The sequence below is a fragment of the Neodiprion fabricii genome, chromosome 1 (genome assembly GCF_021155785.1).
Source record: "Neodiprion fabricii isolate iyNeoFabr1 chromosome 1, iyNeoFabr1.1, whole genome shotgun sequence".
NCBI classification, from domain to species: domain Eukaryota; kingdom Metazoa; phylum Arthropoda; class Insecta; order Hymenoptera; family Diprionidae; genus Neodiprion; species Neodiprion fabricii.
In genome coordinates this window covers 22,111,448-22,128,109 of record NC_060239.1, presented here as the reverse complement: position 1 = coordinate 22,128,109, position 16,662 = coordinate 22,111,448, and the positions used below count along the sequence as shown (strand labels likewise).

The window sequence follows — 16,662 nt, the reverse complement described above, 5'->3', positions numbered from 1 at the left end:
GACACATGTTTCCGACATTAGCCGCAAAAGTGCGGAGCGCTGCAATCTCGGCGGCACGTGTGTGATTAGCGGGGCTGTAGTGCGCATGCCCCTCCGTCACTAGCGACGTGGCGAAATGTGGAAATATCGGCCTCAGTTAGAGGCACAGGTTTTTGGACGGAGTGCCCAGACCTGTATACACGACCATGCCCAGACTTGTATACACGACATCAGTATTACCGGTAAGATTACCTGCTCATCAAAGTTTTTGACAGTTCATAACTCGGTGTAAAGTGTGTGTCAAACTGTCTCAAAACTATCGGTATATATCTATATCTATCGTACCCCGGGCCAATGGCGCCCCTAGCGGATAGATAGGAAACAAAACCGTGTGCCTCACTAACGGTGACACCCCCTACCACTCAAAAGTGCCGGAGTTACCAGACCTGTATGTAAGACCGTGGTTGATGTTCATAATCTTGTGTTTATGGTCGCGCCAATCTGTAGAATTTCAATTATAAATACATATTCGAATTGTGGCTGTCCTATAATTGTAATCGTATTTCTGATTGGTACTTTACAATGCTCGAGTGACATAAAAAATCAAGAAAAATGGTGAGTGACAGCAATAATCTTATAATAAGTTTTTCAGAGGAAAGACGGTTTTTCACTTTGGTAAACATACGATAATTTGCTTTCCAAAAATCTAACCTCAATTTTTTTCATGTTAATCTTTGAACATTTCCAAATTAAAGTTTATGAATGTAAAAATTTGTCTGCATGTTCACAACTCTGGTTACATATAATCGACAGATGCAAGTGTATAAGGTCAAAAATAAATTGCCAATTCTCACAGGTTGTTAGAAAAAAATCTCATCAAGTCTAGGCTGTTTTCAACTTCTCGTGAAAGAAATGAAATGAAAAATAAAATTCTTTTTTATACATTAGAAGAAACTCATAGAATACTCACGAGTATGTTCTATAAGCTCTGAAAATTTTGTTGTGGGTATGCTGTCGCTTTCTCAACAAGATTGAACAAAATTCAAATGTGATGTGTTAGGTGTATAAAGTGGAAAGTTGTGAACATTTTTTTCCTAGTTGAAGATGTCAATGCCAAAATTTCTATGATTATATAATATGGATTAGCTTATTTTGTACCTGTGACTCCAGACATTCAACAATCATGCAATTTATGTTTACCATTTTCTATTTGCAAATAATTAGTATCTTGTATGATTGAGTTATTCTCTATCACTATGTTCAAAGATATAGTGAATTAAATGTAGGATTTATATTAAAGATGAGATCAAGCGCTCCAAGCCAAAAAGGCAAACGACCTGGCGAGTTTTCTCCTCTCCAGCCACGCTCCACCATACCACAAAGAGAGAAACGGTTGAAGACCGAGTTGAAAGAAATTAAAATCTCACGTAAGCCACTCGTACAACTGTCAATTGCCGTTACTCCAGAATCATTATCGGAACATGTAAGCTAAATTCATCTAAGTTTTAGAATGAAATCTATTTCAATCTATAAATTTTCCCACATTGAAGTTATCTTAATCAAAATTATGATTGTTGCATGGAATTTATAATGCTTGTGTTAAAAGCGACGGACCAAATATATTTGTATTTACAGGAGGAGAGAATACGAAAGTTATTGAACCGGCCGTTTAAAATTCCAATTCCTGGTTATCAACTCTCTAACAGATCTCTTGGTATGCGTATGTTGGGACCTCGAACACCGCTCCACGATCCTGATGAGGCTAATGCATTGGTTGTTTACACACCACCTGAATTATCTGAACACGACAAACTGAAACTAGACACGTATGCAATTTGCTTTGCATTTATACCACCTCAATTGGTACATTTATTAAATAACTCAGGTTGAGAAGTATTGTTTAATTCAAATTATGTCTGGTTTTTAAAACTGAAGTTATATTGTCATATCTTTGGACCATCTAAACAAATACTAGTTGATGTATTACATCAAGTCAGTGATTAGCGTGACAAGCAAATTAATGTGTGTGTTCATTTGAACATACTTTGTTTTATTTTTATATGGATGATTGTTAGTATACTACTCCATACACATACTTCTTGGAAATAACTACCATATTCAAGTTGAATTAATAAAACGTAGTTAATTTTCTGTTTTGCCATGCAGGACCAAACAACTTGTTCACGTAGTAGTTGACCCAGCTCTGTGTAATATATTGCGACCTCATCAAAGAGAAGGTGTTAAATTTATGTATGAGTGTGTAACCGGGAAACGGATCGAAAATGCTTATGGCTGTATAATGGCTGATGAAATGGGTCTTGGTAAGACTCTGCAGTGTATTACATTGTTGTGGACTTTGCTGAAACAAGGTATAACAATATCAGTTGGAAAATTACCACTTTGGTACATGTAAGCACCATGAACTGCACAAAGTACTTATATTTTTGAAGGACCAGAAGCTAAACCACTTATTGAAAAAGCTGTGATAGTGGCGCCTAGTTCTCTAGTAAAAAATTGGTATAACGAAATACATAAGTGGCTTGGCAGACGAGTGAATCCCTTGGCCATTGATGGTGGGAGTAAAACAGACATTGACAACAAATTAAAAGGATTTATGAAGACCTATGGACGTAGGTATGCTTATACAAACTTTTCTTTTATTTAAAAAACGCCCTCAAATTATTAAATCAAGTTCGTATTGTAATTGTTAAAAGTATTTTTGTCCTTCACTCAATGCTAACACATTTTAATTTTATGATTGGTCAAAGAACTACTTCGAAACTTGTGACAAATTTTTTTTTATGAATATCTAAAATAAAAATTAGAACTCATTCTATACAGATGTGCAAACCCAATTTTGATAATCAGCTATGAAACGTTTCGTTTGCACGCTCACGTTTTACATCAGGATGACGTTGGTTTAGTATTGTGTGATGAAGGTCATCGTTTGAAAAACAGTGAAAATCAAACTTATCAGGCACTTATGGGTTTAAAAGCAAAAAGACGTGTATTACTCAGTGGAACACCCATTCAAAATGACCTACTCGAGTACTTCTCACTGGTTCATTTTGTGAATCAAGGACTTCTTGGAACTGCCCAGGTACACTGATACATTTTACTATCTTCACATCAAACACGTCAGTTCTACTTTCAGTTGATAAACTCAAGAGCTAATTTGTTAAAACTTAGCACAGGCATAATATATTTCTTATAATGAGTATAAATTGAAGACCCAATAGACTTGGCGAAAAATGTTATTTCTTTACTAGGTTACATGAATTTTTATTTAGGAATTCCGTCGGAAATTTGAAATCCCGATCCTGAAAGGTCAAGATGCTGGAGCAACTGACTCGGAGCGCCAAAGAGCGCAAGAATGTCTTCAAGAGCTGGTAACAATAGTAAACAAATGCTTGATAAGACGTACAAGTGCGCTATTGTCAAAGTATTTACCTGTGAAACATGAAATGGTCATTTGCGTTAAACTTAACAAATTGCAAACTCAGTTGTATCAAAATTTCATCAAAAGCGACAGTATCAGAAAATCTATGCAAGGCAAGTAGAAGGTGCAAATCATTATATCTGCTGTCAGCCACTTCTGTATGTTTTATGTTTGTTTAATTGTTCAGCAACCTGTTCCGTGCTAATTGCACTGAATAATATTGTTTCTTTTTTCTAAGTCTCTTTACTATCAAAATTTTATTACTTAGGTGATGAATTTGGCACTGGCAAGAAAGGTAGTCTTTCAGCATTGTCCGCTATTACACTACTCAAAAAACTTTGTAATCATCCTGATCTGGTGTACGAAAAAATTCTGGAAAAGTCTGAAGGATTCGAAAATGCTGCAGAACTTCTACCTCCAAACTATAGTTTAAAGTAAATACAGTAGTGTTTTGTAAAATGTTTGTTAATTATTACTTGCGGCTATCTTGTATGCTTGTGCATTACCATTTTTATTTAACTTTCAGAGGTGTCTTGCCAGAGCTGTCTGGTAAATTGATGGTCTTGGATTGTTTACTGGCTTTGGTAAAGTCAACTACAACGGATAAGGTTGTGTTGGTATCAAATTATACACAGACCTTGGACTTATTTGAAAAGTTATGTCGAAAGCGTACATATCGTTATGTTAGGCTTGATGGATCGATGACTATAAAAAAGAGATCCAAAGTCGTAGATAGTTTTAATGATCCAAACAGCGGCGATTTTATATTCATGCTGAGTTCTAAGGCAGGCGGATGTGGGCTTAATTTGATTGGCGCAAACCGACTAGTTATGTTTGATCCTGACTGGAATCCCGCCAACGATGACCAAGCTATGGCCAGAGTTTGGAGAGACGGACAAAAAAAGCCTTGCTTCATTTATCGCTTGCTTTGTGTAAATAATAATACATTCTCACAGTGATGGAATATTAACCTTTTTAGTCTTAATTATTTGCAAACAAATACAATATTTGAATTTTCAGACTGGTACAATAGAAGAAAAGATATTCCAAAGACAGGCCCACAAGAAAGCATTAAGTTCGACTGTAGTTGACCAAGAAGATGATGTGGCGAGGCACTTTACTTTAAGCGACTTGCGCGATCTATTCACGTTGGAAGAAAACACCACATCTGATACCCATTCAAAGTTCGTATTAAACTTTCACCATTATCAACATTATCATTGACCATGCTCGATTTCTTATAATCCCAAAGTATAAAGACAAGCACTGTTGTCACGAGATTATGATTTATATTCATTTTTATTGTTTATATAGATTCAAGTGCAAGAGGTGCGTAAATGGAGTGGAGGTTCGCGGCCCACCCGAAGGAACAGACTGCAATTCTGACTTGTCGGATTGGAGACATGCCAACAATCCTCGTCATTTACCCGATCTGCCACTTCGGCAGTGCTGGGCTAGTGGCATATCCTTTGTATTCCATCATCGGTCACACGAACTCGTTAAAGCCGAAGAATGAAATCTATACAGACTATAGTAGAACGTCATTTTGATAATTGAAGCGTACTTTAAGACGAGTACGAAAATAATTGCAATCAGCTTTGTTTCTAGTTGCAACTAGTTCCTGTTAAATTCGTTAATATGATGTCTGTCATTCCTGTCTCTTATTTTTTCCATTCATCGATTTTGTAATGGCATAAAACAGATCCCTAAAGGCGGTCACGAAAACATCAATTTGTTTTATAAAATACTTTTTTTCGTTTATAAACAGTTTTCACTCAGCGAAAGATAATAATAATAATAATAATAATAATAATAATAATGATTCGAAGTTCAGTTTGTAGAAATGTTTCGTATTCTTTGATATTCGATAACAAAAGTAATTGTGATGTATTATAATATAAGTTTAGAATAATGTTGAGCTCAGGTGTGAATAATTCTCCGAAATGATTTTTATAGTAAAATCGTCATTCCGTGACAACAAAGAATGAGAATAGTATTAAAAATTAAATAAACTGTTTCATAAAATGTCGTATAAGTTCTTAGTTATACAAATGAATAGCTTTCATGTTTCAATTAATTTATATGTACATTTTTATTGTATACTAAGGGCTTCGCCCCTGCGCGCTTTGCGCCTCACTATTTCCTTATACATTGTCTATTAGACAGGTGAATTCATTTATGCTGATTTGTACTGGTTGTGTCCACTGTCTCCGTCGCTGGTGAAGAGTGGCGAGAATTGTCTTTCATCTTGGGATCCGATTTGGTGTGGATTAATTTGTTCTCCGCGATACACGATTAAACATGTCTTAAAAATGTCCGCAGCTGCAGCTAATTCTGCTTCTCCCCCGTAAATTCCATTTTTATTCATGTGTGATTTGTGACCAGGTGACATAATCACGGCACCGTTTGAGTCATTACCTGTAATAAAACCCGAAAATGTAGACCAATTATCAACTGTATTTGAAACGATACTCTGTCTCACCTCTGCGTGGCGATCTTGAGGGCCGTGTACACAATACGCCAGCGCGCGAAAACGACAATTCCCGTCGGGAATCATCTTAATAATTCTCATTTGCATATTTATTTTTTGTGAGTCAGAAACAGATAACTATAAAGATATTTGTCAAAGACTGTCATAAACAGCCGATGACAGCTGTCAATCACTTGACACTAACTTCATAGCAACAGCAACTTTATTATTAAATGAGTTTATTTGAAAATACTCCACGTTCGACTTCTCAGCGCACATCTTGTTATGAAAATAGGAAGTTTTGTTTTCTAGATGCTGTTTGTTTTCGGCATCTTACCCCACCGCCAACTTCATGCGTATACTATTGTTATTATAATCTTTTTTACCTGTTGCTATTAAAATCTTCTTTTTCATTTGTTCACGCGGAACAGGACTTTTTTATTAGATAGAGAGACTACAGTGGAAAAATTAATAAAATACAACAAAATGAAGTACATGTCAATTATTGTTATTTAAAGATGGTCCACTATCATTGTTTGCACTGATGTTGCAAATGACGAATAATCAGTTTTGAGCATAGGGAGTCTCAGCTTCAATGCAAATCAAATTCGATTTTGGCGATGCCTCGTATTCCCGAATTTTTATTAACTCGACAACGTCTTTATACGAATTTCGAATACTGTTTGATGACTTCTAAAATTTGGCATTCTATTAATTTATCCCACTGATAACATGCTCTGAAAATTACTTATGTGATAAAACATTAACATAACAATTTTCAAATTGATCCGCTGGCTTACGATTTCACTAGTGCTTTGTACAGGTAAGTGATGGGAATTGCTCAGGGCATGTTATTGCTGTCGTTGACTGAAGAATATAAAGACGAATACCCCTGGGTAAATTGTGACCAGTTTTCGACGGGCACATGTGCCCAGGTGGGCCTGGGTGCGTAAGAGGGTTCTACTCTATCGACTCTACCTATCGGGTTCGCACCGACATTCATAGCGGCCAAAGTAGTGTCGGTATGGAAGCTTGAGGTTAAGTCGGTACAAAGTACTTAAAACTACTTGTCGACCGCGACGTAGAAATGTCGATCAGCTCGATCATTCCCCTGAGAAGACGCCTAACAACGCCGTCCGCCAACCGCCACCAACGACCGCCGCGTCCACCGCCGACCACGCCAACTACCGCCGAGCATCGCCGTCCACCTCTACAGCCTCGTCTCCCTCCTGCTGCTCCGCACCACCGTCATCTTCGGTGACCAGGTCTTCCTCAACCTGCACCGATCACCGCCATGCACCGCCAAACACCTCCTACGTTGACTGAAGAATATAAAGACGGTTGCCCCAATCGGCTTTGGTGTGACAAGCGAATATCGTCGTGCGCTTGCGCTCCCTGAGATCTACCAATGGTGGAGTGGAGAACTTATTACAGAGCATCACAGAGTTACCGATTTCGAAATGATGCTGGCTACATTCACCTTCCGAGTAACACAGTCTTCGCAATGGTGAGGCCAAGCCAGTAGTTAGCCGGTGCGTACTTACCGATTTGTCGGCATAACAAGAAATTGATAATGAGAATAAATTTCTTCCAAATTTCGTAGCAAAACAATGATTCAATTAAAGTATAGGTACCCGAGAGAAGAATTTATACATGAATCGTGAATAATAATAGATCAGATGTACTAATGATGCAGATACCAAGGAATATTATGCGGTTCACGTACGATATTAATATATATGATCTATTTACGATTAATACGTGATGCATACCACAAATTTTATAATTTTCCAGGTGACAAACTAGATTATCTACAATAATACCCCTATAATATGAAAAAAGAAGAATTATTCATTTCGATATGGGATTCTATTCGATACGCGCTCGATGTGTTCCATAACATTAGTATTCATAATTATTCCAACAACTTCATTTGCTCTCTCGATCTTGAATTTTCGTAGGCATAGAATCGAAACGCTGATTTAGCTAGTCGCAAGTGAAGTATCTACGTTGGGTAGAGAAGCAGAATTGTTTTTCGAAGTGTTCGTATGGCAGAAAATTCAGAGTAACTGTAATACATCACGGATACGCTAATTTTGATCGAGATGAAATGGATGCTCCGTATATGAGACAGTATTTAATGCAGTGTAGTGATTTGAAGACCTATAAAGGTGATAGGGAGAGAAAAAACGGATCTTCTTAAAATTTCGAGTGTATTTTAACAAACATTTGAAAGGTACGAGCAAAATTTTTTATCATCCAACTATCGCAGAACATTAGCGTTATTAGCTGACCCGTTAACTGAAGAATGTATCGTTTGTCAACGGCTAACTATCGAAGGGCCTGGCCGCCTGAGTCTGGAATCGGCAGAGAGGATAAAGTGCGTATTTCTTGTACAAAACGTGAAAACTAAAATCATTATACATCATATCATATCATCATACATCACACATCATACATCATACATCATACATCATACATCATACATCATCATACATAGTATTAAAGGTCGAAACCAAAGTTTGGATGTCGGATGTTCAGAAAGTGACGTCACCAATCGAAAATCAGCTAGCCGAATTCCTCAGTCTGGAAACAACCGCGCAGTAGAGCGGACGGATGAGAGTCGCGCTCCGCAAATTTCGAGTACCGAGTTCTCAACCTCTCGGATCCCGCGCTTCGGGTCCGCTACGTATTTCGAGTACCGGGTTCTCAACCTCCCGGATCCCGCGCTTCGGGTCCGCTACGTGGTGAAACTCGACTTCCAGGATAAGCGCTCCGTGGTTCCTGGTTCACGTTTACAATAAATTATTTCAATTCGTTTTTCGCGCAACCCCAAATTCAGTAGCTGTCACTGCGCTAATAAAATTTCTCGACTTCCAGGATGAGCGCTCCGTGGTTCCTGGTTCACGTTTACAATAAATTATTTCAATTCATTTTTCGCGCAAGCCCAAATTCAGTAGCTGTCACTGCGCTAATAAAATTTCTCGACTTCCAGGATAAGCGCTCCGTGGTTCCTGGTTCACGTTTACAATAAATTATTTCAATTCGTTTTTCGCGCAACCCCAAATTCAGTAGCTGTCACTGCGCTAATAAAATTTCTCGACTTTCAGGATGAGCGCTCCGTGGTTCCTGGTTCATGTTTACAATAAATGATTTCAATTCATTTTTCGCGCAAGCCCAAATTCAGTAGCTGTCACTGCGCTAATAAAATTTCTCGACTTCCAGGATAAGCGCTCCGTGGTTCCTGGTTCACGTTTACAATAAATTATTTCAATTCGTTTTTCGCGCAAGCCCAAATTCAGTAGCTGTCACTGCGCTAATAAAATTTCTCGACTTCCAGGATAAGCGCTCCGTGGTTCCTGGTTCACGTTTACAATAAATTATTTCAATTCGTTTTTCGCGCAAGCCCAAATTCAGTAGCTGTCACTGCGCTCATAAAATTTCTCGACTTCCAGGATAAGCGCTCCGTGGTTCCTGGTTCACGTTTACAATAAATTATTTCAATTCGTTTTTCGCGCAACCCCAAATTCAGTAGCTGTCATTGCGCTAATAAAATTTCTTGACTTCCAGGATAAGCGCTCCGTGGTTCCTGGTTCACGTTTACAATAAATTATTTCAATTTGTTTTTCGCGCAAGCCCAAATTCAGTAGCTGTCACTGCGCTAATAAAATTTCTCGACTTCCAGGATAAGCGCTCCGTGGTTCCTGGTTCACGTTTACAATAAATTATTTCAATTCGTTTTTCGCGCAAGCCCAAATTCAGTAGCTGTCACTGCGCTAATAAAATTTCTCGACTTCCAGGATAAGCGCTCCGTGGTTCCTGGTTCACGTTTACAATAAATTATTTCAATTCGTTTTTCGCGCAAGCCCAAATTCAGTAGCTGTCACTGCGCTAATAAAATTTCTCGACTTCCAGGATAAGCGCTCCGTGGTTCCTGGTTCACGTTTACAATAAATTATTTCAATTCGTTTTTCGCGCAACCCCAAATTCAGTAGCTGTCATTGCGCTAATAAAATTTCTCGACTTCCAGGATGAGCGCTCCGTGGTTCCTGGTTCACGTTTACAATAAATTATTTCAATTCATTTTTCGCGCAAGCCCAAATTCAGTAGCTGTCACTGCGCTAATAAAATTTCTCGACTTCCAGGATAAGCGCTCCGTGGTTCCTGGTTCACGTTTACAATAAATTATTTCAATTCGTTTTTCGCGCAACCCCAAATTCAGTAGCTGTCACTGCGCTAATAAAATTTCTCGACTTTCAGGATGAGCGCTCCGTGGTTCCTGGTTCATGTTTACAATAAATGATTTCAATTCATTTTTCGCGCAAGCCCAAATTCAGTAGCTGTCATTGCGCTAATAAAATTTCTCGACTTCCAGGATAAGCGCTCCGTGGTTCCTGGTTCACGTTTACAATAAATTATTTCAATTCGTTTTTCGCGCAACCCCAAATTCAGTAGCTGTCATTGCGCTAATAAAATTTCTCGACTTCCAGGATAAGCGCTCCGTGGTTCCTGGTTCACGTTTACAATAAATTATTTCAATTCGTTTTTCGCGCAACCCCAAATTCAGTAGCTGTCACTGCGCTAATAAAATTTCTCGACTTTCAGGATGAGCGCTCCGTGGTTCCTGGTTCATGTTTACAATAAATGATTTCAATTCATTTTTCGCGCAAGCCCAAATTCAGTAGCTGTCATTGCGCTAATAAAATTTCTCGACTTCCAGGATAAGCGCTCCGTGGTTCCTGGTTCACGTTTACAATAAATTATTTCAATTCGTTTTTCGCGCAACCCCAAATTCAGTAGCTGTCATTGCGCTAATAAAATTTCTCGACTTCCAGGATAAGCGCTCCGTGGTTCCTGGTTCACGTTTACAATAAATTATTTCAATTCGTTTTTCGCGCAACCCCAAATTCGGTAGCTGTCAGTCCGCTAATAAAATTTCTATGACTTTATAATCTTCTCATAATCTTTTTGGTAAAATATATCGATAAAAAAATTATATTAAACCTTACGCGGTATTTTTGATTTGTTCTCATGCTGAAAATATTTATTAGCATTCGAGGTATAACTCGAGGTGGTTGGCGGTTTTCGTTGGAGGTAGTTAGGGGTGGTTGCGGGTAATCTCGGTGATTCAGGAGGAGGGGGACGAGGATTTGTGCTCGGTGAGTAAAACACTTTCATAATATTTCATGGCAATTGTAATTTGAAATATTTTATCTGAAATATTTCAAACTTCTTACGTTTACGTTGAATTATTTCAATTCATTTTTCGTGCGAGCACATATTTAGTAGCTATGAATAATCTTATACAATTTATTATATTATTAATTGATTATTTAATCAATTACTCAATTATATCAATCCTTACACAATATTTTCGATGTGTTCTTATACTGATAATATTTATTACTATTCAAGGTATAACCTGAGGTGGTTGAAGGTGGTCGGAGGTGGACGAGGAGGAGGACGAAGAGGACGAGGATTTGTGCTGGGTGAGTAAAACACTTTTATAATATTTGATGGCAATTGTAATTATATTTCATCTGAAATATTACAAACTTGTCACGTTTACAATAAATTATTTCAATTCATTTTTCGTGCAAGCACATATTCAGTAGCTATGAATAATCTTATACAATTTATTATATGATTAAATTATTAATAATTATTCTTATGATATTTAATGGCAATTGTGATTATATTTCATCTGAAATATTACAAACTTGTCACGTTTACAATAAATCATTTCAATTCATTTTTCGTGCAAGCACATATTCAGTAGCTATGAATAATCTTGTACAATTTATTATATTATTAATTAATTGATTGATTACATTAATCCTTACACAATATTTTTGATGTGTTCCTATACTAAAAATATTCATTACTATTCCAGGTATTACCCGAGGTGGTCGGAGGTGGACGAGGAGGAGGACGAGATGGACGAGAAGGTGGACCAGGTGGACGAGGAGGAGGACGAGGTGGACGTGGAGGAGGCGGGGTGGGTCGTGGGAGAGGACCTCTCCTCTCCTCAGAGGAGGGGCGGGGGGGGGCAGGGAAGGGGGAGTGGTGGGCGGGGAGAGGGAAGTGACGGGAAGGGAAGGGAAGGGGAGGGGCGGGAAGAGAAGGGGTGGGGGGGGAGGGGTGGGAAGAGAAGGGGCGGGGGGGGAGGGGGGGGGGGGAGGGAAGGGGGGGGTGGGAGGGCAGGCGGGCGGGAGGAGGGAGGGAGGGAGGGAGGGGGGGAGGGTGGGCGGACGCGAGAGGGGGGGGGGGGGTACTGCTCTATTAACTCCAACGGGCTAGAATCGACATCCATCCTCCACTCTCTCCCTCCCTCCCGCCCACCCACCCGCCCGCCCGCCCTCCCTCCCTCCCGGCCTCTTCCCTTCCCACCCCTCCCCACCTCCCTCCCCACCCCGCCTCCCAACCCCCTCCCCGCCCCTCCCCTTCCCCCTCCCCACCCACCTCTCCCCCTTCCCTGCCCCCCCCGCCCCTCCTCTCAGGAGAGGAGAGGTCCTCTCCCACGACCCACCCCGCCTCCTCCTCGTCCACCTCGTCCTCCTCCTCGTCCACCTGGTCCACCTCCTCGTCCATCTCGTCCTCCTCCTCGTCCACCTCCGACCACCTCGGGTAATACCTGGAATAGTAATGAATATTTTTAGTATAGGAACACATCAAAAATATTGTGTAAGGATAAATGTAATTAATCAATCAATTAATAATATAATAAATTGTACAAGATTATTCATAGCTACTGAATATGTGCTTGCACGAAAAATGAATTGAAATAATTTATTCTAAACGTGACAAGTTTGTAATATTTCAGATGAAATATAATTACAATTGCCATTAAATATTATAAGAATATTAATTAATTGATTGATAATATAATAAATTGTATAAGATTATTCATAGCTACTGAATATGTGCTTGCACGGAAAATGAATTAAAATAATTTATTGTAAACGTGACAAGTTTGTAATATTTCAGATGAAATATAATTACAATTGCCATCAAATATTATAAAAGTGTTTTACTCACCCAGCACAAATCCTCGTCCTCCTCGTCCTCCTCCTCGTCCACCTCCGACCACCTTCAACCACCTCAGACTATACCTCGAATACTAATAAATATTTTCAGCGTGAGAACAAATCAAAAATAATGTGTAAGGTTTGATATAATTTTTTTATCGACATATTTTACCAAAAAGATTATGAGAAGATTGTAAAGTTATAGAAATTTTATTAGCGCACTGACAGCTACTGAATTTGGGGTTGCGCGAAAAACGAATTGAAATAATTTATTGTTAGGATGAACCAGGAACCACGGAGCGCTTATCCTGGAAGTCGAGAAATTTTATTAGCGCAGTGACAGCTACTGAATTTGGGCTTGCGCGAAAAACGAATTGAAATAATTTATTGTAAACGTGAACCAGGAACCACGGAGCGCTTATCCTGGAAGTCGAGAAATTTTATTAGCGCACCGACAGCTACTGAATTTGGGCTCGCGCGAAAAACGAATTGAAATAATTTATTGTAAAGATGAACCAGGAACCACGGAGCGCTTATCCTGGAAGTCGAGAAATTTTATTAGCGCAGTGACAGCTACTGAATTTGGGCTTGCGCGAAAAACGAATTGAAATAATTTATTGTAAACGTGAACCAGGAACCACGGAGCGCTTATCCTGGAAGTCGAGAAATTTTATTAGCGCAGTGACAGCTACTGAATTTGGGCTTGCGCGAAAAATGAATTGAAATAATTTATTGTAAACGTGAACCAGGAACCACGGAGCGCTCATCCTGGAAGTCGAGAAATTTTATTAGCGCAGTGACAGCTACTGAATTTGGGCTTGCGCGAAAAACGAATTGAAATAATTTATTGTGAACGTGAACCAGGAACCACGGAGCGCTTATCCTGGAAGTCGAGAAATTTTATTAGCGCAATGACAGCTACTGAATTTGGGGTTGCGCGAAAAACGAATTGAAATAATTTATTGTAAACGTGAACCAGGAACCACGGAGCGCTTATCCTGGAAGTCGAGAAATTTTATTAGCGCAGTGACAGCTACTGAATTTGGGCTTGCGCGAAAAACGAATTGAAATAATTTATTGTAAACGTGAACCAGGAACCACGGAGCGCTTATCCTGGAAGTCGAGAAATTTCATTAGCGCAGTGACAGCTACTGAATTTGGGCTTGCGCGAAAATTGAATTGAAATAATTTATTGTAAACGTGAACCAGGAACCACGGAGCGCTCATCCTGGAAGTCGAGAAATTTTATTAGCGCAGTGACAGCTACTGAATTTGGGGTTGCGCGAAAAACGAATTGAAATAATTTATTGTAAACGTGAACCAGGAACCACGGAGCGCTTATCCTGGAAGTCGAGAAATTTTATTAGCGCAGTGACAGCTACTGAATTTGGGGTTGCGCGAAAAACGAATTGAAATAATTTATTGTAAACGTGAACCAGGAACCACGGAGCGCTTATCCTGGAAGTCGAGAAATTTTATTAGCGCAGTGACAGCTACTGAATTTGGGCTTGCGCGAAAAACGAATTGAAATAATTTATTGCAAACGTGAACCAGGAACCACGGAGCGCTTATCCTGGAAGTCGAGAAATTTTATTAGCGCAGTGACAGCTACTGAATTTGGGGTTGCGCGAAAAACGAATTGAAATAATTTATTGTAAACATGAACCAGGAACCACGGAGCGCTTATCCTGGAAGTCGAGTTTCACCGCGTAGCGGACCCGAAGCGCGGGATCCGGGAGGTTGAGAACCCGGTACTCGAAATACGTAGCGGACCCGAAGCGCGGGATCCGAGAGGTTGAGAACTCGCTACTCGAAATTTGCGGAGCGCGACTCTCATCCGTCCGCTCTACTGCGCGGTTGTTTCCAGACTGAGGAATTCGGCTAGCTGATTTTCGATTGGTGACGTCACTTTCTGAACATCCGACATCCAAACTTTGGTTTCGACCTTTAATACTATGTATGATGATGTATGATGTATGATGTATGATGTGTGATGTATGATGTATGATGTGTGATGTATGATGATATGATATGATGTATAATGATTTTAGTTCTCACGTTTTGTACAAGAAATACGCACTTCATCCTTTCTGCCGATTCCAGACTCAGTCCCCCCCGTCTTATGTAAGATTCTATCTAGTTTTTCAGAATAATCAAAATAATATCAATAAACGGGAAGAATGTGTTATAATTTTTATTCCCAAGATTGAAAATGGATAAAAATGAACACATTTCAGAATTTAAAATTTTAATAAGCACTAAAAATTTTTAAAATAAGGTGTAAATCCAATTGTATATTATAGAAGGAAAAAAGGCCAGTCGGCATCGAAATGGAAGTAGATTTCTGATGATTAATTCCGACATATAAAATATTACATAAGAATAAGTTTCATCCCTTCCCCTAAGATATGGACATGTAGAGATTTTTTTAACCCTCCCTGCCCCTCGGGACCTTTACGTAATTAATGAATGGCCCCTTACTCGGAATGTGAATGCACCCAGTATCATGTCGCAATCGGTAACTCTCTGATGTTCTGCAATAAGTTCTTAACTCTACCGTTGGAACATCTCAAGAAGCGCAAGCGCACGGCGATTTTCGGTTGTCACACCAAAGCCCATTAAAGGCAACTGTCTTTATATACTTTAGTCAACGATTCTTCGTTTATTCTTCGGTTCTTTCCAACAACGCATCGCAAGGAAGCGTGAAGCGTCCGACAGATCCATTATATTAGCTTCAACCTACAATAAATACGATTAAAAATAAATGTCCAGTGGGTACAATTATTGGTTTGCAGTCTGGAATGTTATAATGCGATACCAATGTAAGGTTGAAATTATTTATAACTGAATTATAAGCTACTTACTTCGTAACTTCAGAAATAATATTATTGCCGATAAACAAACTTCTGATTTTAATGGTACATTTGTAATTTGATTATGAATAAATGGAATGAGATGAAATATACAACCTCGTTTAATTATTTATTTAATAACAACCATATTACAACTTTTATATTCGAAACAAAAGATAATTCAAATTATCGGTTTTTTGTCGTATACGATTTGCAGTATTGCACGGTCTTACGCAGTCGATAAACAGTGGACGATAATTATTGTACACGATTACCTAACGGAAGCTCACGAATACAGCTACATAATATCGAATTCGATATTTCTATAGACTTTATAAGTCTATGGACATTTCAGACCATGGAGACTAGAGTAAAGGAAACCTCCGTGAAGTTGGCCCCCCGAAGTTGTTATTTTTAAATCTAATTAATGCAATTCGTTTGAGAATCGTTTGAGAGGGTTTGAGAGTAAAGAAAAATCGTTTGAGAGTTAATAGTTTTTCCGGAAAATTGATTTCAATTTTGGGTGTGAAGTTGGCCCCATATTTTCTATCTCCTCAAAAAATAGACTTAGACGTTTAATTTTTTTTTTAATCGTTTGAGAATCGTTTGAGAGGATTTGAGAGTAGAAAAAAACTGTTAGATAGTCAAGATTTTAATTGATATACCTCCGTGAAGTTGGCCCCTCGAAGTTATTATTTTTAAATCTAATTAATGCACCAACTTCACACCCAAAATTAAAATCAATTTTCCGGAAAAACTATTAACTCTCAAACGATTTTTCTTTACCCTCAAACCCTCTCAAACGATTCTCAAACGAATTGCATTAATTAGATTCAAAAATAACAACTTCGGGGGGCCAACTTCACGGAGGTCGGAATACATCCTCAGACAGCC

At 38.9% G+C, this 16,662-nt stretch overlaps 1 protein-coding gene across 2 annotated transcripts; it reads left to right on the top strand.

The window, feature by feature from the left end:
- Nucleotides 1-470: 470 nt before the first annotated feature.
- Nucleotides 471-5,718, top strand: LOC124182937 (DNA repair and recombination protein RAD54-like). Of its 2 annotated transcripts, none has more exons than XM_046570768.1 (11): nucleotides 471-594; nucleotides 1,280-1,462; nucleotides 1,615-1,805; nucleotides 2,146-2,348; nucleotides 2,430-2,613; nucleotides 2,821-3,079; nucleotides 3,270-3,531; nucleotides 3,687-3,852; nucleotides 3,945-4,350; nucleotides 4,439-4,602; nucleotides 4,733-5,718. In XM_046570768.1, exons 1-11 carry the CDS (start codon nucleotides 592-594, stop codon nucleotides 4,932-4,934), a joined length of 2,223 nt encoding a protein of 740 aa, XP_046426724.1. In that variant the 5' UTR covers nucleotides 471-591; the 3' UTR covers nucleotides 4,935-5,718. The 2 variants fall into 2 exon arrangements, with proteins under 2 accessions (XP_046426724.1, XP_046426734.1); XM_046570778.1 differs by lacking the exon at nucleotides 471-594 and adding an exon at nucleotides 964-985.
- The last annotated feature ends 10,944 nt before the right edge of the window (nucleotides 5,719-16,662 follow it).